Genomic DNA, 27,679 nt, shown 5'->3' with positions numbered 1-27,679 from the left:
GATAGATGTTTGAAAAGATTGAACTGGAGCCCCACAGAGACATCGGTTTTAATTTAGCACACTGTTACGTTCAAATTTGAGTGCTCATTTGTTCAAAATGGTAACTTGTATTACCTGCTAGAGTTTGCTTTTACCATACCCGTGCTATGGATGCACAAATGAGCAAAATGTTGGCTATAGGGGACAACAAATACCACATAAGCTTTGTAGCAATGTAATAGATTGATTCTCTGTTGCTGTCTGCATCCTCAAGAGATTTTATTGAATGCCCATATTGCAAATGAACAGCTTTTAGTCATCCCTGTGCAGGAGATGAAAACTTTTGAACATATTTCTCACTAAACGCCAACTTAATGCACAGGCATGTGTTGCTCTTGTGAAAATCAAATCGGCGGTGCTGACACGAATTGTTGTGTACTAGGTTGAGCAACTACAGCCTATGGGCACTTGATTTTCCCTCCATTGGTGAGTAACCACGGTGGTTTCACTCAAAGCCTGAAAGTTTGTTTTTATAAGGGCCTATATACACTTATTCGAATTTACTGGTACAGGGTGTAGCCGGCAGAATGGTTGAGGGAGAAGTCCCATATCTTTTCCCATGCCATGTTTGGCCTTGTTCTACCTGTTACACTTAGATACCGATTCGTCCTGGGAGGCAGAGGCTTCCGCATCAGAGGCGGACGGATGCGGGATGCGTCCGGGGGCCCTGCGGATACTGGCAGGAAGCCAGCCGCGGCTCCTGGATGCATCTGGAAGCCAGAGATTGGTTTCTAGACGCATCCAGGAGCCTGCGGCTGGCTTCCTGCTAGCATCCACAGGGCTTCCGGATGTATCCGAGAGCATCTGCAGGCCTGCCCAGGCATTAAAGTAAAAAAATGAACTATTAAAAACGTTTTCTATGACTGTCTAGCAAACAGGTCCCAATAACAGAGCAAGCATACAGGTCAATAATAAAAACAATTATTATATCCGATTTGAAATCTGTACTAGGAGACCATCGATATTGGAGAATCTGGCAGATTTGGTGCTGTTCCAGATTAGCACCTGTGTATTGAGAAGACTGTCTAGCAAACAGGTCCCGATAATAATATCATTTGTTATAATATATTTCTTTGCATATATATTATATATATATATATTTATTTATTTATTTATTTTTATTTATTTATTTATTTATATATATTTATATATATTTTTTAAAAATATATATATATACACGTTTCCTCCAGCATCCGCATCCAAAAAAAATAAAAATCCCCGCATCTCGTATCCGCTTCCGGAATCCGCTTCGGACTCTGCATCCGAATCGGTAACTTAGCTGTTACATAGAGGCACATAGAAGTTATTCGAAAGCATTTGCTTTCTACAGATAATCATTCCAGTGTTACTGTAAATATCAGAAAGGCGAGAATCCTGCAAACAATGTGAAGTTGTAACGTTATCTGAAAAGGCTGGAAAAGGAATTCAAGTTATCACGAAAAACAGGGATTTCTGAGGGACGAAATTGCTAAGGTGTGCTTTGGATGGTATACAGGTCAGTTACATGTCAAAGTTGTTAAATTTTTGCAACCTTGCAAAATAATATATTTTCACTACAGCTGAGTCTTTTCCAAGGAGTTATTAACGTCTCTGAGGTGTCAGGTGCCAATTCTTGATAACACGTTGAATACAAGTGTATTGGGTAGCAGGAACTCAGCAACACATGGCCAGGGAGATCTACGGCTAACGATTCATTGCTGCCAGTAAAGGACGACAAGTCTAGTATAGTCGTTACTTAGGGAAGTTGTGCTTACACCTGTCATACCTGTGCCTGCAGATTTCCATTTTTTGAAAGAGTCCAAATTTGTGCTTGGTGCTGTTAAAAAATTCTTTCTCAAGAAGGATTTATGTAAGGACGTGAATTTCTTTTCTTTGTCAAGCAACCACAAAGGTAGACGTTACAAGTGACTGAGAACCTGTGGCATTGCACAAAGAAGAGAAATGAATTTTTTTCTTTGCAAGCAGCGGCGGTTACGTTGCAATTCATCAAACGTGGAGTCGGGATGTCAGAGCATAAGGTTACACTTGCCGTGAGATTCCTTAGTAACGTTTTCCATCCTCCATATTTTGCATCCACATGAAGCAACTCCAAAGGTTTCAAGAGTTTCTAAGGCAGAAATTTGTGAAGGACGGGTTGAAGCAGATGGAAGAAGAGGTCCTGGTCTTTTTGGAAGTGTTGATGAATCCGATGTAGATGATGATTCTGAGATTGACAATGAGAAGCTACGCTAGTACGAGAAGGCAAGGCTTAGATATTATTATGCTGATATTAATTGTGATAGCTCGGCAACAGCAGATTATCTTTACAAAGCATGTGATGGAGCAGAGTTTGAAAGAACATCAAATGTTATGGACCTACATTTCATTACGGATGATATGAAATTCAGTCATCCTCCTCGAGATGTTGCAACTGAGATTCCCATTGGGTATGAAGCTCCAGACTTCCACACTCATGCCTTGCAGCATAGCACAGTGAATATTTCTTGGGATGATGATGAACCACCTCGTGTTAAGACATTTAATCGGAAGTACAATCCAAAACAGCTAAAATGAAATGGACTTTAAGGCGTTTCTGGCATCAGTTGATGATGTATCTGACAGTGACGAGGATGAAAGGGGAGAGGATGGAGTGGATTCTAAGATGCCAGTAACAAGGGAACATGCTAATGCTGTGGATCTGCAGTTGAACTATTCAAATAATCAAATGATTCAGATGGGGGATTTTAATACGACCAATCTGCTGAAGGATAGCAACAAAATAAAGTTGGTTCCTGTTGAGGAAACACCTTCCACAACCCCAGCAAGGAATGAAGCATCTGTAAATTCTGTAAATGCTCAAGTTATGAAGCCTGAAGAAGAGATCAGTAAGATGGAAAGTGTGATCAACTTTCATCTGGACAAGGGTAATAAAGTGACAGAGCCGGTGCCCAATGAGAAACCCACTTCTCTCAATGGTAAAGTAATGGAAGCAAATGTGGATGCAGAAAGCATTCAAACTAGCAATGAGGGTGAGATCCCCAAAGTGAAAGATATCCATCCTGTTCAATTGCAAGACACCAGTGATATGTCAAAAGCAATGTTGAGGGAAATCCTCATTTGTCAAGCACAACAGTAAACCAAGTTTTGATACACAAAAATTGTTTGGAATACCTTCCAGTGGACCAAGTAATCTTTTCCAAACAGCACCAAAAATGTTTCTTGCCAAATCTAGCTCAATTTCAAGTTCTAGTTCAAGTATTCCCTCAAAAACTGTTTCTCGAGGAGATAGTTTTCATACAGTTGAGTCTATTTCTACTCAAGCAAATGAGTCTGGGTCTGTTTTTGCAAACATGACTAAATTGAACACTCAAGCTGTTTAAAGTTTTCATACAGTTGAGTCTATTTCTACTCAAGTAAATGAGTCTGGGTCTGTTTTTGCAAACATGACTAAATTGAACACTCAAACTGTTTCTAGTAAAGCAGATCTGATTGGATTTTCAAATAAAGATGTTGCAGGAAAAGTTTCTTCAGAAACTTCAGTGGGAAATATGCCAAAATCAGGTTTTGGTACTATGCCATTTGGATCCAAGCAGTCATCTCGATGACTTTTCAGTCCAAGCATTACAACTTCAAATCCGCCAGCATTATTTTCAGCTTCATCTTCAGTGGCACAGTTGTTTGAAGGTGTAAAAGATTCACATCCAGGAAAGACTAGTTTTCGTTCTACAAATGCAGCGGCTACAATTGCTTCCAGCAGCATCCTTCAGTCTGGCATGAAAACAAGCATTCATTCTACTCTTCCTTCAGAAAATTCCTCCCGTATGATGGTCCAATCACAACAAGGACCTGAATCTTTGGTGCCATCAGGTACATTTAAGGCAGATTCAAAGTCAATTGGTCGAGCCTCTAGAATGTCAGAGATTGAGGCTGATTTCTCTTGGGAGCTTGAAAAGGTGAGAAATATTGGCATGGAAATTTCATATCAAGAGAATGCTGTGAGTGGAACAGAACACGAGGTTTCAGAATCTCAAGCAGAAGCTTCTCAAGGTTTGTTTTCCTTTTTTGCGCCAGAGATGACATTGAATCCAGTCTTGTCTGGCAGGGAAGGAGATGAAGGGAAAAAGCTGTACAAGCATGGAATTGGTTTCCTTTCGGGGAGGGTTCCATATTTATATTCCATTGCAGATGTTAGCAAGTCTATTCCTCACAGAAAAATTCCTGCATTGCATACTCTTTTAGATAAAAAGCATCAATCACAACTGCCAGTTGTTAAAACCACAACACATCATCATGTGTTTACAAAAACTTCATCAGCATTGAATATTGAAAACATTTATGATCCATTGCAAGGTCTGCCAGCTTTCACTTCAGTAACTAATATAAGCTCACAACGAAATGACACAGTACGTAATCATCAACCAGCTATATCTGCACGGGGAGTAGTGATGTCTACAAATGAGCTAACTTCTGGTTATGTTTCATATGCCAGAGATAGGGACTCATCGGCTACTATTGGTGATAGGCATACAGATACCATAAAACTACAGCAACAGTTAGTTCGAGACTCACAACTTGATGTAAGGGCAGAGGTGCTTGATATGTTTGATGAGTATAACAAACTTCCTTCAAAGATTCAAAAAGAGTTACCCTTCATTGATTACATGGATTTCCATCCAAAGCTACAAAACAAGAATGATCTGGCAAAAAAGAAGTATTATGATTTGATTTGAGATCTTCTTGCAAAAGAGCAGTTATGTTTCACTCGTAAGCATGTTTGGTCTCTTGATCGCATTTGGGACAAGAACAAGGAAGAAGAGACAACTCAAGAAGTGCAGATCAACATTGAGGGAATCGGGAAATACACAGTTCAGCCTAAACATCATGAAAACATAAGCGAGAACCCACTTTAATTAATGGTAAGGATTATTCTAGCAGCTTATCTGGTGATTTAGAGATTATTCTTGACAAACAATTTGATAAGGTTGGTCCAATTCAAAGTAAGAGCAACTTAGAATCTTCAAATGATGAGTTTTTGCATGGGAAAGATGACATTGCAGCAGTTTTTGCCTTTGCATGCAAATCAAATGAACAAAAAAATTGAAGCCTACAATGATGTTATTACTTCTACCATGAATAGTGTTGATTGGGTGAAGCATAGTAATTCACTTTTTGAGATGGGTGTTGATCGGATAATGGAGAATCCGCTATTCGAATTTGATGATAGAGAGGAGCCTCAGATTGATACCTGTTGCAGCCGAGAGGTTGCTGCCTTGAGAGGAGGACATAACGCTGATTGCAAATCAGCATTGGATAGAGATATGGTGAGCAGTATAGTGAGAGAGAATTCAATTAGCGGGACAGCATTGTGGCAGTTGATCAGCTTGGACACACCACCCATTATGGGCACTGAGAAGCAAGATATTGCAGACAGTTGGGAAGGTGGATGGCCCTTTTGTTTGTGGGATCCAGGAGGAACTTCACTGTGGTTAGTAAGGTTTCCAAAAGTTGGTTGGCAAATGGTTGAGTTTCCACAGGCATGTGATCCTAGTGGTGCTAGTGATCTCAGTTGGGTTGAGGATCTTCCTGTATATGTTAGTAGAACATGGCAAGTTGTTCTGACCGATCATGCACATGGTGTGATTTGGGATCCAGGCGTTGGCAATATGTATCTGTGGTTAAACGAGGATTTTACAGTAGTTCTTCTCAGTTTGAGGTTGGATGTGGTGATGATCAGAGTTGTATAGTTTACAAGTGCAACGTTTCTTCATAGAGTAATATGGGATCCAGGGATCCGATTGACGAGTGGTTTGCAGAGTGGCACCTTACTTCACAGTTTGGTTGGGATTGTTTTCAGTTTTGGCTTTAGGGTAAACTGCAGATTCATATGGGATCCTGGTACTAATTGCTTGAGGGCAAGCAATCTCAAGGAGGGGAGATTTGTAATGTCCCTTTTTGGGGACATTAGAAATATTAAAGGGAACATCTTTATAATGTTAAAATTGACTATGAGAGCTAAGACTTTATTTATTAAAGGTCAAATTAATATTCCAAATTGGCAAAAGATGACAAGGAAAGATAAGACGGAAGGCTAGAAAGTAAGGCGAAGAGTCACAACTGCGAGAATAAAAGGAGAAGAGACCCTTTTCTTTGGATATGCTTGATTTACTATTCAGATTTCCAGTTCTCTCTTTTGAGAGTTTTCAAAAAGCTTCAGCTTTCAGCCAGTGTGAGGACGTAGCCCCTCGTGCAGGCAGGCAGTGGACAAAAACCCATTGTCAGGGGAGATATCATTTCAGGTGTCTCAATTGTGCTTACAAGTTCTTCTCTTTAGTTTTCCAATCTGACTGTAGAACTGTGTTTAAGATTGGATTTATAGTTGCTGGTTATTGTATTGTTGATGTATAATGCGGTAACGTATTTAGGGAGAGTCTAAGAGTTGCTGGTTTTTACCCTTTTTGGTTTGTAGTTCGAGTTATATGTTCGACATATTGGATGCTATTGTGGAATGATGGGTTTAATTCATATGGAAAATTTGCTGATCGTATTATAGCATTGTCTTCCATTTTGCTTATATCCAAATTTTGAATGTTGTATTTAAGATAAGTTGATAAAATTTCTATTTGGAATTTCTACTGGTTAACGATCTTGCTGGAAACTACTTGCCAAGTTATATTGCTGATTATATTGTTCATAGAGAAACCAGTAAATATCCGGACCAGGATATTACAAAAAGATGATTGTGGCTAGGAAAATTGAAAAGGTTCCAAAGATCAGCTGAAAGCACAAGATGTGAATTATAAGAAGTAAGAACTTGAACTCATTTCCTTAAAGTAGGAATTGGAGAAGACAAAAGACCAGCTAAATCGAAGTATTCAGTAAAAGTACCAAAATGTTGAATGATCTATCAATGCATAAAGATCATCACTCATTAAAGTTGTTCTTGGATTTGATGAAAACCACGAAGACAAAGAATGTTGGAAGTGCTAATGTTGCAGACCTACGAAAAACCAAAAAAATCAGCTCAGAACAGAGCTCCATACTACATCTAGAAACTTGAAAGAAAATAAAACAAGCCCCCCTAACCTTGGAGGCATGCCTCCATGTTCAGATGATTTTTAGTTAAGAAGCTACACAAACAACGGTTTCCTCGTGGGGTGATAATTAGAGACAAATGTTTGTGAGAAAACCCCAATGTTTCTCAATGATAATAAAGCTTATTTTTCATGATTCGGTAAAGCAATGAAGGTATAAAGGCATCTGAGGAATAATTTTTTAAAAAGTAAACTCTTTCAGCAGTAACTAACAAGCCCATTTACCTATGACTAAAACAATGCCAAAATGTGAGAAATGAAATGAGTTCAAATAGTAAAAGCCTGAAGCTTCCAAAGCAAAGTGCCAAATCCAGATCCCCAAAACACACGATAAAGTGTTGCAATTTGGTGAAATATCACATCCAACTCATAGGGCGTGTGAATTTTTAGAAGAAAAAAAGTGATACCAGTCTATTGTGGCATCTAAGTTTATGGTTACCAGAGGAAAATCTACCAGGCCAGAAGACAGGATTAAAAATTAGAACCATTTAACATACATAACAAGCAAGATGAAAAGTGGTCTGTGTGGTCAACACATTAGATTAAAAAGATATAGATGATCAAAGCAACTATTTTACATTTCAGCATAATAGCACTTAGTCAAGACCTGCCAGGCTATACAACATTTTATTCTTAAAAAAAAGCCAATCACTATTTAATAAGGATTCCTAAATTAAATCAGCATTCATGTGGTATTGAGCTTTCTAATTACACAAGATTCAGGTATGAAAGGTGTGCCCTGACAAAACACATAATGTTGCCATTGATTGATAATGATAAGTTTTAGATGCTTTACAATGTTCAGGATTTTAAATAGAATCAGCAAGTAGAGACAAAAACCATTAATGTTTGCTACAAAACCAATGATGATGTGTTTCTATATTCATGTTCAAATTAAAAATGATAAATTCAACTCATTTCTCGTTTATTCTTATGTGATTACTCTAAATGCATGCACTGTAAACTGACTCTTTTTTCTTTCACTGGGATATTAAAAAGAGGCTTTTTCATCATAACATCCAGCAAAGAGAGAAATAATACAATCAAATAGAAACTGTTGAACATAAAAAGCACTAAACTGAATCAGTTAACAATGAAAACTACATTGAATGGGAAAGAAATTGGCAGATCCTTTTATCTGTGAACTGAGATTTTAGCCCTTATGCAGAAAGCACAAAATGCTAATGATCAAAAAAATATATATATATAGCAAAGCAATGTACTCACCCTCTATTAAAAATCAATTCTTCAACAAGATCCTTCTTTGTCCTAGACTCAATGATGGGCGTAAAACACTCTTGCATTACTGAGAGTGCAACAAACAGCTTGCTGTGATGCTCTGCAGTATCTTCAGCTGATATTTGATCAAAGCTTTCATTATCTTCTTCTTTTGACCTTAGCAACATCCAAGAGAGACCTTCAACGCCTAATGGATTCACCATTCCAACAAGACCCCGAAGCTGCGTAAATAGCTACAGCAAGAAAATGGATTTCAGAACGCCGTCCAGTAAATACATGCAAAACAATATTCTTTCTTTACTTTCTATATTTTCCAATATTAACCCCAAATGCCTCTAAAGTTTGGCAATCAAAGGGGGCAGGTACAAATTGTAAAAAGTGTCCATGCATCAGAAATTTTCGTAGATAATTGCAAATTATCTATTATCGCAGACTAAAGCTGTCAAATTCCAGCCCACTTTAGGCACTGTCAGCCTCACAATTAGACTCTATCATATGCAAAAGAACAAATTCGATCCATCCAAGAATGCCCCTGCCAGATGCAACTATCAACAAGAAATTGGGTCCTTTGGAATTCATTACTAGTTCAAAAATAAACTGAGAACTTGAGCTCAATGTTTTTAACTACTAGACATGTCCTCTCAAGTTTGAGGTCCCCAGAATAATAATAGAAACATTGATTACATATAAGAATGATATTTTGCAATGTGTGTAGCATATGTTCAGATGAGTAGCAATTCCTTTTGTAGATTTCAAAGTGGCATGTTCAGTGCTATACCTGTGAGTTCAAGACCCAATCTTCCAATAATCTCAAGTCGTCACTTGATTCATTTCCAAATAGAAAGAGCATAGATTAGTTATTTCATTCTTTGGTTTTTCTTCAAAATTAATGATTAATAGTTTATAACTTTATACTGCTAAACAGACATTATGCAGATTTTCTAAATAATGAAAGAAACAGCATCCCAAAAAACTAACTTGACATCATATCAGAAGTCAAAATCCAGCAAGTAAATAAGTGCAAATTTTGGAAATTTAACAAGTTTAGAATATGTTTAAGAAAACTTGGATTACATAAATTCAGGGTTCCGTGAGGGCGTCTCTCCCTCAAAAACTGGTGTCCTTGTTCCGATCTATGTTTCTGAAATGGCAGAATGACAGAAGACATCCCTCAACTGTCCCCATTTTTTTCCAAAATGCTGAGATGTCTCCCTGAAAGTGTACAAAAGAGCGAGAACATCAAATGGGTGTTTTCCCTTCCCAAGGATAGCTAGGAAAGTCTGAGAATCATTCAACAATCTCAAGAACATCAAAGTATCCCCCATGTGAGTAAAAACATAATCCAAGCATCCCCCATGTGAGAAAATAACAATCCAAGCATGCCCATGTGGATGATAGTCATCAGTCGGAGAAATATCTGCCAGTGCTGCTGCTGTTAAATCACGTGAAAAAAATCTGAAATCACGTGTATAGAATCTTCAAACTCTTAGCCATTCACTGTGGAATCTTGGCCATTATTATTCACCATCTAAGCACCACATTTATTTTACTCTTAAATTTTGTTTGTCTTTGTCATTTCCCACAAAATTATACTTGTAATCTTGAGAATTGATTTATCCTCTATTTCTCAAGCCCTTCTTTCTTTGTAATTTCTAAGAACTTGTAATTTATACTTCGAAAAGATTGCTTCAGCTTTGAGGCAATGACAATTTTCTTAGAGCCTAGGCCACAATGTTCATGACCATGTTTATAACATGTCATCAAATATTACTTATAATGTACATGGATTAACTTAAAAGATTCTAAGCTTGACCAACCCAAACAAAGGTCTTTGTTACTTGGTTTGGATACACATTTCATTGCTCAATTAGCTATCACTGTTTAAATTTTTTTATTGCATCTATACCGTTATAGTTCCAAAAGGTTGCCTCAACTTTGAGGCAATGACAGTTTACTTGGAACCAAAAGGTTGAGCCACAAGGTTCATGACCATGTTTATAAAATGTCATGGAATATTATGTATAATGTACATAAGATTTACTTATGACTCTAACCTTGATCATCCCAAACAAGGGGCTTTGTTACTTGGTTTGGATATCCATATCGTTGATCAATTAGCTATCACTGTTTATATTATTTTTACAGCTGCTATACTGTTATAACTAATGAATGTCTAAAGTTTAATTTTGATTTCAAGTATAGTTATACTTGTAAACATTTGGATATCCACATATATACACACATGCACGTGCCTGTATTGTTATCGCCCAAAAAAGACATCCCTGAAATGTTGAAAATATAGCATAGATCAACTTATCCCTTTAGTCTAGAAATATTAAATTATGAAAATTAGTAAATTACCTAAGTTTCTTGTAACACAAATCTGGCTGTGCTCCTTATACAAACATGCAGGCTCCTTATATAAACATGGTTACATTGAGTTAGAGATTTCAAGTGAGATTATTAAACTTGAGGAGTGAAGCCATAAACCTAGACTTTTGATGGTCACATGACTATAAAGGTGTCACAGTGTTTCGCCTAACCCATAATCCTCCATTTACAAGTCAATTATGAAACACACTCAGGTGCTTGATGTTTGACCCTTCATTTGAAATTATAAACCTAATAGATAGGTTCCAATCTGCATATTGAACTTGTGCATGGGATTCATACGGTCAGATTCATTTGCTCAACTAAAACCTCCATTTCAGAAATTGCTCTCAAGGAAAGCTCTAAATGTCTGGTCTTGTTCACTATCACAACTTCAAAGCTGTTATCTGAACCCTACACAATAAACAATCTAAGCTATCTATAAAATATTATCTAAGTTCCTGGTTCAGTTTCAAAGAAGTGGTTCACCAGTAAAGAAAAATTATGAAATGGGTTTGATCTCATTCGAACAAAAATGTAAAAAATTACACACACATTGTGTGTGTGCGCAGCCTAGAAACATGAATTAAGATTGGAATGTCACATAATATCATATAATCAACAAAAACACCATAATCTTGTAATCAAAGCATCATATCAAGTACAGAATACTAAATTGATAATATCGAGTTCAAGTATTTTTGTTTTGGCTTTCAACAATTGGAACTCTGTACTAATGATTCAATCATCTAATGGATTATCTAAATCTTCTTTTTCTTCTTATAAGGATTTAGTTGATTCACAAACAGTGTCAATGCCAATGGGATCAGCTGCAGCAATAACATTCTCACTGCCCAAGTCCTCAAATGCAGCAACTGCAAGCTGAGAAGTGGAAGCATCCAAGTTCATGTGCTCTAGATCAATATCCCACATCTTTGACTCTCCTTCGTATTCATTCTACTTGTGCAAAAGGAGAGGCAAGCCAGAATGCACATAAACTAAGTTCTCTGCTCTTTTTGTATTGCAATCTATTGTGCTTTACTAAGTGGATGAAAGAATATGTACTCCAATTTCTTTCTGATGGAAATGAACTAGCAACCTATGAAGGCAAGACAATATAAACAATTAAATGGTTAAACTTACAAAATTACTAGCAACCTATAAATTAAAATTATTAATAAAACTTACTTGTGACATAATTTGATTGCGACGGGCTGCAGCAATTGGATACCTTAGCCATGGAGGTACCTCCAGCTATGAGCATCTTTCTTAGACCAATGACGAAGAGCATCAGTACTCAAACCTTTTGCATTCACAAAAGAATTCCTCTGAAATCAAATCTCACATATCATCATCAGAAAATTGTCTTTCGAATGTTTCCTTGTACCCATCAAACACTACTAAATCTCTATATGGTGGAAGCCCTCTTGGCACATCAAGGAACTATTTTCTATAGTGTTTTGAAGTCAATATATAGGTAAGAAGATGTATAGACTCTTTTGCATTTGTGATTAACTTCATCTTCTCAAGCATTGAATCGATGTCATCATACATGTGTCCAATGCAAAGCTTATCAATGCCAATATAGTGTATCATGTTGAAAATGAGCTCAATGAATTCAAGGAGATACTCCACAGGATCCCAAGAGTCAGCTAATATTCATTACTTTATTCTTGTTGCCCTCTCAGTGTTGCTTTGCCTCCATATTGACCAACTTTGGCTGATCACCATATTACAAAGTGCCACTTTAACTTTCACAAGTCATCTCAAGACAATTGTGTTATATGCAAACTAGGTCTCCGCAACCTATAATATAAATTAAAGCCAAAATGATTAAAAGATGCATAATCTCAAGAAGCAAACAAATTAGAAAATTTTGAAAAAGTAAAATACTAATTAATTAAATTAAATTACTATTTCAAGTTTGCTTACCTTAAGTAGCTCCAATGTTGAAAATGATCTAGAATTTCTCGAGTTGTGTGATAAATTCGTGATAAACATTTGGATGTCCTCAGCCTTTGCATACACCTCTTTGATATACCTAATTTTATTCCCAATATTTTGTAGCATAAGATTGACTAAGCAGACCACACAAGGTGTCCAAAAAGATATGTTGATATCGTTCTTCAACCAGCAAACCAGCAGCTCTACAATTTTGGGTTGTTCATTATGACTTGAACAACATTTCTAAGTCTCATTGTCTCAAGGGCAAAGACGAGGATATCAACAATAAATTGCCCATCTTTTACTTGTCCCTCACAATCCACAAATTTCAAAAACATTTCCTCTTTAGGATACACGACTATGACATTGATCACTAGAGGATTTCTTGCAACCTTCCACCCATCTTAAAAAATATCTTCTCTTTGAAAAAGAAGTAACAAGTTTCTTAATGGAATCTCAGAAATTTTAAACAAATATATTCATGCAACGACTTTTTGGATTTCACCAGCAAACCCCAACAAATAGCCAGATAAACATAGGTTTATTTCCTTGCTTCACATTTTCTCCTACACTGCCTCTATAAATGATCTCCCATCATCAATTGATTCAAATACTTGCAGCCTCTAATCCCATCTTGTGGAAATGGCAAACCACCATCCCACAACGAATGATACCAACTCTGAGTCAATCCACACCTACACCTCATCAAATCTTTCACTTGGGGATCAAACAAAAAGTGACAAGCACTCCTCACTATATAGCCACAATGCATAACCTCAACCTCAATCAATGACTCACCATATGGTACTATTGTGCCCACTAAATGTGGATGAAACATGCTCAACCTGACCTGCCTTCATGCTATATCACTGACAACCTCCTAAACGATCATATCGTAATGTTGGATTGAATCAAAGCGTGCCAAATTTATTTTATAATTTAACTTGGCAATTTGATTGTTTGCTTCATGAAATGCCACTAAAGTAAAGTCTAGGGTGGCCTTGGCATTCATGAGCTCAAAATTACATGCATCTACTTATGCTTCCTTATTCCTTAGATCTTCTAAGTAAATCTATGCAAGGTCAAGGAGATGATCGTAGTCTTAAAGAAGGTGTAGGTAATCTGATTTCACAGTTTTCAGGCCTTCTTGGATTATTAACAGTTGTGGAAATTCCTCTCTAAGTCCTCTCTGTTTCCCCTCGTTCTGTTCCTTCCAAAGGTGTTTTCCAAACATCCCATATATGTCATTAAAACGTGATAAAGATGCAACAATTTTATCTTCACTTACCTTCATTTGATTCCCCAACATATGTGAACTAGTACATGTATAAGAGCAATCAACTGCATATGGGGTAGGGAAGTACAGTCATCACACATATCAATGGCATGCGTGTTGTTTTCCATGCTCAAATGTGCAATGGAAATCGGGACAGCACTATATTCAGAATCAACTCCATCACAAGAATTCAGACCAAATGTAAAGATTGTTGAACCTGAACCAAGGTAAGCGTCAACACTCACATAAGATTGGGAGTTGTCGTCATTGGCTGATTGGTCAACTTTGTCACATGGGCTATTGACATGCTTATGAAGAGTGTTAATGCAAGCAGCCCTGTAAGATACCGCTACCTCCAAGCTATCATGTCAACAAACCTGTACCATATTTAACATCTTTCACGTGATCATGAGAAGGCTGCAAATCATTGGTAGTTGCTTGATCTTCTTTTTCAAGACCACCTGTAACCTGTGTAGTACATAAAGACATTTTTTTTATTATTTTTTTTTCAACTAGTATTAAAAAAAAAATCATCTTCTGCTAGAGTCACTTCTCCAACTTAGTTGTCTCATTGAATCCTCACTCTTAGTTTCTACTTTTTCAAAACTCACAGCCAAGTTGTCATTCATTATCCATGAATGACCCAATGAAATATTATGCCAAGCAGAATAAAAATTATCTTTTATACACCAATATAAAGAAATTATCTCAAAACTGAAATATTCAATTTCTATAAATTGATAACCCTGCAGGATGGCAGGATACACAGCTCTAATACCCCTATAATATCCCCACTAAGTATTTTTTCTCCAATTTTCTTACCAACAATTTTCAGACATGTGGCAGATAATTTTATGCAAATGAGAGCCGCCACTTGTAGGTGACTTGGTTTGTGCCTTGAGGTTTATTTCCTTAAGGTCACAGGTTCGATTCCCCTTTGTAGTGGAGAATGGCTTTGGGCCAGTTTCCCTTATGGGACCTTTCTGCCACGTACCTGCTCTGCTGGCCCGGGGTATAGGTCTGGACTTTGCCTAAAAAGTTTTAGCTGCCACTTGTAAGTGAGTTCGTTTGTGCCTTGAGGTTTATTTCCTTGAGGTCACAGGTTCGATTCCCCTTTGTAATGGAGAATGGCTTTGTGCCAGTTTCCCTTAAGGGACCTTTGTGCCACGTACTTGCTCCACTAGCCAGGTATAGGTCTGGACTTTGCCTAAAAAGTTTAGCCGCCACATGTAGGTGAGTTGGTTTGTGCCTTGAGGTTTAGTTCCTTGAGGTCACAAGTTCAATTCCCCTTCCTAGTGGACAAAGGTTTTGGGCTAGTTTCCCTTACAGGAGCTTTGTGCCACATACCTACTCCGCTGGCCCAAAGTATAAGTTGGGACTTTGCCTAAAAGTTTTAAGCCACCACTTGTAGGTGAGTTGGTTTGTGCCTTGAGGTTTATTTCCTTGAGGTCACAAGTTCGATTCCCCTTCGTAGTGGAGAATGGCTTTGGGCCAGTTTCCTTTTACGAGACCTTTGTGCCACATACCTGCTCCGCTGGCCCGGGGTATAGATGTGGACTTTGCCTGAAAAGTTTTTGAGCGCCCACCCATGGTCTAATGGTGAATTGGGGTGCCCTCCATATAGGAAGTCTTAAGTTCAACTCTCACTAATATATATGTGGCTTGGCCCACTTTGCCTAAAAAAAAAATTTATGCAAATGAGCCACCAAATACCAATACAAAAACAACAACAAAAGTCCTATTGGAAAACACATTAAAATGAACTTGTAGCTCCAAGTGTGAACTCTGATGTGAATCCACCACGTAGATGAATAGGGTTTGGGTCCAAACCACCCAAGAAGCTTGAAGGGTGTTGTACTCACATTCTAAAACTGAAAGCTGCAAGCTTCCACATTTTCTCAAACAAAGCTAAAATCAATCTCAATCCAAGCATGCCGAAATGAATTAAGTCTTCATCTTTTAATACCCGCACACTGACTTCAGATTCCCTTCTCTATCTCCTTGACTTCTTGCCAATTTGTCTCCTATTAACCCTTTTTATAATATTAAAAAGACTTTGATTATTCTAAATTAAGCCCTGCATAAGTCAATTTTAATATATATTTGGGTTGGCCTATTAATGTTTAATGTCCAGGAAAGGGGACATTACAATGGTAAAGAACAATATGGACATTGGATTGGTTCCAAAATACAACTGTTCTTTTCTTGCTCATCTATTACATAGATGTTTGGGCAATGTAAGAGGGTTCAATAGAGGTGCAGATAAATCATCTCTATATGCAAACATTTCAAATTTGCATTTGAAATGCTATTGGTATTGAATGAAATCTAAGCTGGACATACTGAGATGCCTTGAATGTTAATAGAAACGTTGTCAATATGTTAGATGTAGGAGCTAAACCTGGAAAATTAGCTATCCTTCGTCTAATTATGCTGTTAGGTGAATGATCTCTTATAATATTCTATGTAATATACATTGAATTTTTATATAACATCCAATGTATTCTTCCAAAAAATCAATAGGATCATACTTAGAACATCTCTCACTGCAAAACCAATTTCCTTTGCATTCGTCTAATTATGCTGTTAGGTGAATGATCTCTTATAATATTCTATGTAATATACATTGAATTTTTATATAACATACAATGTATTCTTCCAAAAAATAAATAGGGTTATACTTACCTTACAACATCTCTCACTGCAAAACCAATTTCCTTTTGGACAAGAATCTAATTTTGGCATTCCTCGGTTGTATAAGCATCCCACATGATCTGCAATGAAAGTTATAATTATCAGAAAGAATAGTCTAAATGAAATGTATAGACACAAGAAAAGCACAATTCAAGAGGAGATCACAGAGTACAGAGATCGTGGGCATAATCTTACACTGACACTCGCATTGGTCACAGAAAAGAACTGTCAATTCTGTGAAGCATTCTGGATCACCATTGAATTCGCTGCGCCCACATATTGCGCAGCGACAATTTGGACAGTACCATTTTCCTTTGGGAACAAGCTGCATCCAAGTTTATAATTTACATTAGAAATTAGAAGTTCATCATACTAACAAATTAATGATTATTAACCAGATTTTAATTTTTGTCATCGATAGCAAAATAGAATGATTACAGACTACTCAGGATTTATAATTTGCTATAATGACCACTTAACAATCATACACCACTTTTATATCTTTTCTCTCAACCAGAAACTAACTAGGTAAATCAAAGAAAAGTTCAGATATAACAGACTGCAAATCCCATTAAATACTGCCAGTTTAAGATAGTGGAAGAACTTTAGGACCATTGTGCCATTGTAGTCTAAGAATGTGAAGCAGTTAAGACATTATAGACAATGCAACTATCGGTAGTTAACACAATTAAAATAGCGAAAATGGAACAGACAATTGTGCCATTATGACTTCCAACTATGTAGTTCCAGAATAATACAAAGGCTAGAGCCCCGTTCCAAGTAGAAATAGATTAATGATGCATTTGAGGTTTGCAGCTCTCATTCTCATGTCACCATACTTTGCTATTGATAACATCTTTAACTTGTTTGAATATGAGCTTCAATGTTCTCAGCTTGGAATGTATAGTATATATGCTTCCTCTGGCCATGGCTGTAACTTTCTCTCATTGTTTTTAAAGAGTACTAATACTCTCGAATTCTGAATAATATATTGTCCACAATTCATGAATCAAGTCTGTTAAACTAATCACTCAGTGAAACTCACTTGGACCCAGAAAATCTGACAATATCAAAAATGGAATGTACACTCAAATAAAGGTATAAATTTACAAAATAAACACTTATACAATATAGCATGGCCAACTACAAAGAAATTAATTTGGAGACTGCAGATAATATATATGATTGTGATCAGAAGAACTCAAGCTAGAATTGACAATAAAGAAGATGAAGAAAACAAATTAGCAAGTTTTATAAATAGTTTGCAGATCAAATTGATCATCATTGTCAAGATGAAAATCATGAAAATAGATTATGGATTTTACTTCATTTAAAATAACGCCTGCAAAATTCCAAACTGACAACTATAGAAAATGAGAAATAGTTTAGACATTGACACAGTGAATAGTTCTTGCCACTAGTTCACCTAACTAAACAAACCAGTTGTTATTATATTTAACATTTTAATTACCTAACCATCTTGTCAAGCTCTTATCTGCAAACAATCATCAAACAGAAGCAATAACGTGTGAAAGAAGAACACAATGCTTGTAAAATAGCTGGAAACACATTTATATTCATAAAACTAGAACAAGTATCGCAGGCCTTTTCAAGGAAACAAACACCTTAAGAGAAAAACTCTAATATATAAAATAAGGATGGGTGAGTAGCCAAGTTGGTGTGAAGGTGAGTCATGAGGCATAGTGTTAGGCTGATGATCCCAGTGCTACACATCAAACACAATTCAATTCACACTAGATTACCACAGACCCTTTTTTCCAACCCATGAATGGGTCTGGTTTGGTGAATCTCACTTGTGGTCCTGGGATCCTATTATTTGGCTAAAGCCACAAGAAGGATGGTGGAAATGTAAATTTGATGGGGCTTCGAAAGGAAATCCAATCCCTCAAGTGCAAAGTTTATCATCAAAGATGCTAATGGGACCTTATTGCATTAGGTGGCAAAAGATTACAGGCAGTAATGTTGCTAAAGTAAAGGCTGCCTTACTAGCAATAAGGGCCTCTAAAAAGTTAGGGGTGTCTAAACTACATGTGGAAGGGGGGACTCCCTCATTATCATCAATGCTATATTGGAAGTGTGGCATCTACAAAACTACATCTCCAACATTAGTCAGGAGCTCACCTTTTTAGAGGATTTTAATATTTCACACATTAAAAGAATGGGAAACATTGAAGCTGATTGGATGTCTAACTGGGCGCTAGGTTTGAATTTTGAATGAAGTAGTTATTGATAATTTTAAAGATCTAAATTCACATGAGGCTGGTAACTAAATCCTTGGAGCTAACTTTAAAATGTACGACATTTTTATTCTTGTTGTGATGTGTGCCGCATAAAACATTAAATGCAAGCTGGGATGGATCTTTCTCAAGACTAGTTATGCCACCCTTTGTTGTTTTTCTAGGATTGCTGCAAATGTACTAACAATTGCCATTGAATTGATTGTTTTCCAAATGCAAATTGAAGGCTTATTAAATATGAGAGGAAACATGTCTCATGAAGAGACATATCTCTATGGTTAATCATCACTAGTTAATATATATATTAATATATTAATAATATAAATTACATATATATATAATATTAGATATAATATATATTAATATTATATATATAAGATATTTATCTAAATGATGATTTACCATCAACAATCTATCTCATGGTAAAATCAATCTGACTGAAGCCACAACCTTAACACCCTTCATCACAAATAGATTGTACTGAAAGGAAAAGCCCTCGCAGTTTAGATTTACAGCAGTGAAGAGATAAGCTCTCATAGAATCATCTTTCACTCTCACCTGTGACAAACAACAACACCTCTTCTATAGAGTGGCAAAGAAGATTAGGGTGGACCAGATGTTTGAGTTTAGGCATAAGAGGCTCATAGATGTAATTGATCTTCTGCTTGGAGAAATGTTCTTTCAAGTGGAAAACAGGCACACAACCAACAAAGACATCTAGTCGATGATCATGGAATGGGGGCTGCAGCTTGGGCAAACAAAAGAAAGAGTTGGATTTATCATGCAGCAAATTGTCCCAGCCCAAGCCCTCCTTGGCATGGATGAAATTCTTGAAATTTCAATTCTAGGGTGGGGTTTGTTTTTAGGTGGCAAGGAAACAGTGATTAAATAAATCCCAAGTACAAAAATCACCCCATTTGTTTGGTGATTCATTGAGAGAGAAGCACAAAAGGTTCAAGAAAGCATGATAGGGTGGGTACGCTCTCAAACTCTCAGTCATGGAATGCATTTTTTGGACCAAGAGATTAAAGCCATGAGAGAATGGGTAAAGTGGAGGCTAGAAGATGATGCAAAATTGGAGTCAAAGTTAAAGGCTCAAGAAGAGGCTCCTCAAATGAGTAGTGAAGACAAGTCCTACTACAATGAATGCAAACTAAACTTCTTGCCGGACAAAAGAATTGGGGGCTTCATTCCCCCAGCCCTAAAGTGACCAAAGAGCTCCTAGCTAGCCCTTAAGTGGGTTAATTCCTGTGTTGTTTTTATTTGGTTGTTAATTATTTGGTATGTCTCTTACGATGCTCTCGTGTAGATGGGGGGTTTTTTGTTTGAAAGTTGATAAGCTTTTCAAGTGTGAAAGTCCAACCAAAATTCATAAGTTCATGGGCCAAGATTTTCAGTGCATACATTAACTTCGATTTTGAGCAACAAGCTAGGAATTATGACTTGTACAAAGAGGGGTTACCAAATTAAATAACTCCAACAAACTTTTTCATTTGTCTAACAAAGTTGTTTTCCTTGCCTAGTAGTTCATTTCAACTTCAAAAGAATAGACAAGTCATTACCAAGTGTAATAATCCTCCAATTATCACCAAGAGCCTTAATTGCTACATTTAATTAGCTTTGACTTTCCCATATGAAAGCTATGCAAGGTAATTAAAGTAAAAGACAGTTGCATCTCCTATAGAGTTTGCCAATTTTGTATAATCCCTAGATTAAAACAAAAATCTACAATATCAGCTAGTCAACCATGGTCAATCTCGTGTTGTTTGAGTTTTGTTCAATTGCTACTTCAAATAAATTAAATTCTGCAACTAGTGTATTGTCCTCTATACTACCAGCTTAATTCAAATCAATAGAAGACAAGACACAACAGTTATGTTAGAGCATTATTCAAGAAGAATCAAGATCGATTAATGGACATGTATAGTTAAAATATGTATTAATGATCGAAATGCTGCTTTAATGGAGCTTTGCTTGAAATCAACTTTTTTCTTTTACAAGTACGTCATTTATGAGGAAACTAAAGGAATTGTACTGGGAGTACGTCATTTATGAGGAAACTAAAGGAATTGTACTGGGGTCCCATCTTTCTACGGTGGTGACTACCCTTGTATGGAACTTTTTAAAATAAAATTGCATAAACTTTTCTTTTAAAATTGAAATGGGGGAAAAGTTATGTTGATTATACAAATTGAGTTTCGAAACATGGAGAAGAGAAATCAGAGGAGTTTCATTCTCACTTCAAGAAAACTATGGAAAGCAATAATTTCACTGAAGAGTTGGAATTGTTCTTGAAGTATTGTGATAATGAGATGTGCTGAAGAGAATTGAGAGGGGGGTCTAGTAGTGATCTCAAAGTGAATTGCCTTTTATTATATTTTTACATCGAGGATTTTTTTGTAAAGAGTAAGAACACCACATTATTATACTAAAATTTCAAGAAAAAAGCATGGATCTAGGTCACCCAAGTGAAACAGACCCAACTAAATCAGCCTAAATATGCATGCCCCACTTGCATTTCTGTGGAAAAGAATGATATTAGATTAAAATGTTGTGTTTTAAACTTTTTAATGAGGTAGGATATTGTTGTGATAATGAGATGTGTTGAAGAGAATTGAGAGGGGGGCCTCATTGTGATATGCAAGTGAAAACACCTTTTTATTATATTTTCACATCCACAAGTTTATTGGAAAGAGTAAGAGCACCGCATTATGATACTAAAATTTCAAGAAAAAGGCAAAGATCCAGGTCACCCCAAGTGGAAAAAACCCAACTAAATTAGCCTAGATTTTCAGGGATGCAAGATAATAGGATCTACATGCCCTAAATGCATTTTATGAGGATAACTGTGTATGTTTAGATTAGGAAATGTCTCCTGAACTTTTAAATGGGGTAGGATTTTGATAAATTAAAATAATAAAAGATAAAAAACACATCTAGAATTAAGGGCACAAATAATAAAGTGTTGATGTATTAATGTGGAAGGACTCAAAATATTAGTTTAATATTAATTTAAATCAATAAAAAGTCCTATAATGTGTAGAGGAATGGGAGCTCTACTAAAACAGCTAGTAGAATAATGTGAAATTTGACACCCTGATTATAGGCTACAATTTATGACGCTACAACACCATACTTGATACATTTAGAGACCAAACTATTGTGAAACCACCATTTAATTGTAAAATAACAACACTTATAGTCCAAAATGCAATACATCTCTCCCAAATGACTCTAATCATTGCTGCAGCAAACAATTTGGCATGAAATAAGGAATTGCAACACACTCAAAAGCTCCAAAAATCACTCTGAAATTCAGGCAACAACTAGGATGGTAAACATGATTAAACTGGCATATCAAAACCTTCTAAAACACATTAAAAATATCCAATATCAAAAACAAATTGGAAAATACTCGGCATTCAAAACAATGGTAATTTCTAGATGAAATCGCTCAACCAATTAAGAGGATTGTAACCCCAAAAAGGAATCCCCTAAAGTGTTTTTGTCTTTAAACAAATAGGGAGAACTCGCATTCTTTTACCAAAGCAAAAGAAATGAATAGCAGTAAACCATTTTTTGGAAACTCAACCTCCTCTTAAGATATTCAATAAAGTACTTGTTTTCTCATTGTTGTTTTTTAAAGAAGCAATTTTCCTTAACTATTTTTCAGTACCTTCAGCCTAGTGACACCTTATTTGCACATTTATAACATGTTATTACATAATTTCACATAAGTTGTCATTTAATATTTTAAACAACTTTGATATTTAACCATTTAATGATTTAATTATTTTGTGCACAAACAGCAAATTAATTAAAAGCTAAGTCACAAGGTTCGAATTCGAATTCGAGTTCGGCAACTATAAAATTCGAATGAAGTTCGGGAAGAGTAAAAATTTGGGAAAAAAATCGAAATAAATTCGCCTTATACAATTTTAATTATTTTCTAGATGTATTTAATATATATTATCAATTATCAAAATAGTCAAAATTGCTAAATAGATCCCACAACTCCATAAGCTTGATGAGATATTTATTAAGTACAAAACATAAGAAACATGTCAAATCACAATAGCAAAGATATTATTTTGTTGCGAAGGTACAATCAAAAGTCAAGACTTCATAGCTTCAAGAAAGCTTGAAGTCATCAAGAGCACTTGGCTCAGATGGTGTACCATCATCATCAGTATATCACTGTTTTAAAACAATTTTAAAAAATAAATCAAATACTAAATTAATTATTACAAAATAGATTACAAAGAAGTTAAAAACTATAAAAAAATTTAAATTGATTACAAGTGTCAAAAAACTATATAAATTGAAATAAAAAATTTATACAAATTATATTATGTAAAAAATTTATATACAAATTATATGTAAAACCTATATAAAAAAACAAAACAAAATATAAAATTAATAACCGTATGAAAAGTTAAAACTCTATTAGAAAATACAAACTATTAAAAAATAAATCAAATTGAATAACCTATCACAATTACAAACTATAACCTATTGAATAAACTATTACAAAATACAAATTATAACCTTGTAATATGTAATACAAAGTTCAAACCAGGAATAGAGATAGCATCAATGTCTTCTCCAAGAGGTTCAAAAACGATGAATAGAGATAGCATCAATGTCTTCTCCAATGGAAAAAAAGTCGCACAAAATCAACAACAGAACAAAGTCGCACAAATGGAAAAATAGTTGCAGGCATTGCCGCTTCAGCTTCACGCAAGCGTCACAAGGTGAGGGCAGCACAAGCCGAGAGGGAAAATGGCGTGGGAGAGAGACGAACATTGCAGAATCTGCTGCAACAAACTTTGCTCAGAGCCACGAACGTCTCAGGAAAACTTTGCTCATTCGCAGGGGGGATTCTTTCAGCATTCGAGCAGCATTTTATAGATTTTTCTGCTCAACAAAACCCTCTAAACTCTGCAAACGAAAATTTTTAAACTTATTCGACTCTTAATAGGAAGTCGTCTTTAGCAGCCGAATCATTAGCAGATTTTAACGAATTTTTGTGGCAAGTTTTACATTCGGCAATATCCGAATATCAAGCTTGATATTCGCCGAATCTTGTGACTTAGATTAAAAGTATTGAAATAGCCCAAAATGTGAATTCTAACCACACCACTAAAATACCTCAACTACATAGGATATAAGTGAGTATGAGAATTGGCACTCTCTCATGATCATGAACTTCTCTAAAAATTGTGAAGTGCCCTTCGAATGTCGGATGTGCACACGAAGAGTATCCTTGTGCACATCTTGGCTCCAAGAACTTGTCGTTGTAAGAATTTCCTTCCAAAAAAATTGGCACTCTCCAAGAAAGGTGGAGTTTCCAAGAATGGTGCAATGGATAAAAAAGAATATATTACTTAGGTTAACCCCAGTTTCCCAAACAAGGACTACATGGGAAAGGACAACTCGTTTCAGAATCCTCAATTTGTGGAGCCATTTTTGGAGACGATAGTGGACGGCTAGAGAAAAATTTGAGGAAATTTAATGTTCACATGAGAGTCAACATCAAACAAACTAGCAAAACTCTTTCAAAATCATTGTCAATATGCATGTCATATTAAATATATCATACAAGATAGAACAAAATGCCCAAAGGCTACAAGTTACACTTTCAACTATGATATGTTTTTTTTTAAGTGTACTATTGTCCTGAATATGTCACTGCTGCATCAAAATTGGAATAATCTAAGTCCTCTGTACTGTGAGGGTCTACCCCATCCGACCAAAATAACCAAATCCATTTGATGCCTCCCCATCTACATGAGCAGCACCTTCAAGATCAACATCTAGCCATGAAGATAGAGCATGTCAATACTCTCGACTCTACTATTTCTAAAGAAAAAGAGCACCATGCATGGCCACTAGCTTCTTCACTCATCTAACCATAATTTTATTCCTCTTGATGGAGTGGATCAAATCATTCATGGACCAATTCATCTTTGTGATAGAGGAATTGCCAACTTGTAAAAGAAGGCAAATGTCAAGCATCTTCAATTATGGTGTAACCTTACCATCCCATGTTCACCATCCAATAGGGACAACTTGGGCTAATATAGTTCCATCTATCTTTGCCTCTAGTTCACTAAATGTTCTAACACAAACATTTGTGAAGGCAAGCCATTTTCTATGCAATATTAAAGACCACCATCTAAAAAACATCTTTTAAAAAGCCCTTATTGGCCCTTCTTTTTCCTCTCCATCATCTAGAGGCAATCTTCTAGCCTTTAGTGCATACCATATGGGATTTAGAGCAAAAATTTTCATATGAATACTATTGTTCATTGTGTTCCACCTTTGCATCACAATGGGCTTAATATATTGCTCATATAATCCCAAAGTACCATCCTGGGCCAAAATTGTTTGCTTTATCCTTCCAAGCATCTTGTCAAACCTCTCATATCTCTTTCCAAGAATAGGATAGTTCAAATCAGCATATCTAATGACATCTACAAGAAGTCTGATGAAAGAGCAAACATATCTGCAATATACAAACAAAAAATTCCAAATAATTGATTGTCAAGTGAGAAACTTCAAAAGTCAAAACATTGTACAATAAAATTAAAATATAAAAATCGGAAATTTAATGATTAACAGAATTAGCAATACCTTACCTCACATTGCATTAAACATCATCATAAAAGATCCTTTGTTTCATAGTTCTTTCTTCATTAGATCTTGAATTGCTCAGCTAAGAACCAACTCTCACCAACTTCGTTGTGAGACCGGACGTTGGAAGAGGCCAAAGGAGGCTTGGGAAGAAAGAATTTGCAGATTCTGCAATTCTGGGAAAGTGGAAACTGAACAGCACTTTATTTTAGAATGTGAAGCCTACAAGAGTAGTAGAGATAAATTTGCGGACACTATATGTGACAGTTCTTGGCATAACCTATTCAATGAAGAGTACATTGAGCAATTGGGTGGACTCATCATCATCCTACACAAGCAAAGAACATTGTTACTTAAGTCTGCTTGAGTTGTCTTGCTGTCCCATAGGCTATTTTTAGCCTCGTGGACGTTAAAATTTTATCTATTTATCTATCTATCTATCTATATTGTAGAGGCTCATGAGGGTCAAGCATTCTCTCTATCAAAATGAAGTAGTTGGTGTATCTTGTTCAACGGGTTTGAGGAGCTCCTCTGAAAAAATCTTGGAGAGAGCGAAGTGTGGCGGATGCAAATTAACATTTGAACATCTCTATTTCCATGTGTCTATAAATGTATTGTTCAATGCATGAACACAACATGGAGTCCAATTTGTGCACACATATTGAATTGATAACACCTGTACCACACTTGGGACAGCAACCTCCTTTGTGGCCTCTGTCAAAATGCTAACCTAGAAGCCTCCATCCTTACAATTCCTTGAACAATCCATGGCTCTAAGAAATAAGAACCAGTTAGACATGTGACTATGATATTGATGAATGGCTGATGTACAACAGGGGTCCACCTATCCATCACAAAGAACAACATGTCCTGTGCCATATTTGCCTCATGTCCTCCATTAGCAAATTAACCTTAGAATAATTCTTGTTTAAGAGGATAGTGTGAAGTTTATGATCTCCAAGGGGTGCGATAGAGGGACCAATAGAGGTAACATCTTTTGATCATTTAGTTGAAACGAGAAGAACAAGACAAATGAAATGGGATGGCATGTGCATGTGCATGTGCATAAAAAAAAATTGACAATGGAAGATTATGTTGCATCCACTGTCTATACATTAAACATATCTGCAATTGTCCCTACCCTCTCACCAACACTATCTTTTCTCTCCTCTTGCGGCACTATCACTGGTAGCACTACCAATCATAGATGTCATAGACATAGATGATTGTCCACTTACAAAAGAATGTGTCAGTATTGTCACAACTTCAGCCCTCATTTCCACCTCCATATTCAATCTATAAGCTTCTAAATTCTCATCTTCCTTTATTTCTGGACAAGTTTTAACTCCACAGCATGTAACACCCAAGAAATGTGTATTACCCTTGTATAGCTCCCTCTAGAATTTGTCTAGCATACATGACACAACTACACCCTCACCTTTCATTTTTTAATTTTGGTATCTACAGCTGTCGCAGGTTGGAAGAGCAGGTTATTTCTTTTTTTTGTTGAATGGGCAAAAAGACTTCGGAAGGACAGTCAGATGGATTTGGTGGCTATCCACCCTCACCTCCACTCTTCCACACTTTCATGAGTCTGAGACTCTTGTATTTGTTTGAGTTTATTCCACTTCATTATCACTCTATTAGTCTCACTGTTGCTCAAGTTGGTTTGAACTGAAAATAGGAAAAAAAAAACTTGGCATTGCTTACACTTTAAACTTCGAACCAAGAAAGGATGGAATGAGTTATCTTTGCCAAAAATATGTTGCTCCACTACCAAATATGCCATGGATTCAACCTTCCGTACACCATCTCTTTCAAACCTTGCTAAAAAATTTGCTTCTCCCTCAACTTCAAAGCATGCTGCTGCAATATTTTTTTGACAAACGATGAGCATAAAATGAACTCGAATGCATTGATAAGAGATTGTTTTTCCCAACTAGAGCAACCTAAGATATGGGGGGGGCACAAAAAGAAATAAGAAGTGTTTTTTTTAAATATATTGATTATTTTTTAAACGTGCTGGGAAAAGGAGAATGACCTCCGAGAATCATTGCCATCCCTGCATTTCCAGGGCATATCTTCCTGTTTTCCAAATTTTGGGGACAGCTAGGGAGCATATCTTCCTGTTTTCTCGTGCAACGGTTTCCATG

General features: G+C 36.2%; 1 protein-coding gene across 2 annotated transcripts in view; it reads right to left on the bottom strand.

The window, feature by feature from the left end:
- LOC149572978 (uncharacterized) overlaps positions 1 to 27,679 on the bottom strand; it is an 87,292-nt gene that overhangs the window by 36,602 nt on the left and 23,011 nt on the right. For both annotated transcript variants that reach the window (XM_089814109.1, XM_089814110.1), the window contains exons 3-5: positions 16,828 to 16,957; positions 16,624 to 16,712; positions 8,337 to 8,581 (exon numbers count right to left, since the gene is read on the bottom strand). In XM_089814109.1, coding sequence (XP_089670235.1) covers positions 8,337 to 8,581; positions 16,624 to 16,712; positions 16,828 to 16,957 — 464 coding nt within the window. The remainder of the gene's footprint in view (positions 1 to 8,336; positions 8,582 to 16,623; positions 16,713 to 16,827; positions 16,958 to 27,679) is intronic.

The sequence above is a fragment of the Cupressus sempervirens genome, chromosome 2 (genome assembly GCF_028749045.1).
Source record: "Cupressus sempervirens isolate cs-2001-9-10 chromosome 2, ASM2874904v1, whole genome shotgun sequence".
Lineage (NCBI taxonomy): Eukaryota > Viridiplantae > Streptophyta > Pinopsida > Cupressales > Cupressaceae > Cupressus > Cupressus sempervirens.
The sequence above is the reverse complement of the archived record's forward strand: the minus strand, read 5'-3'. Positions and strand labels throughout refer to the sequence as shown.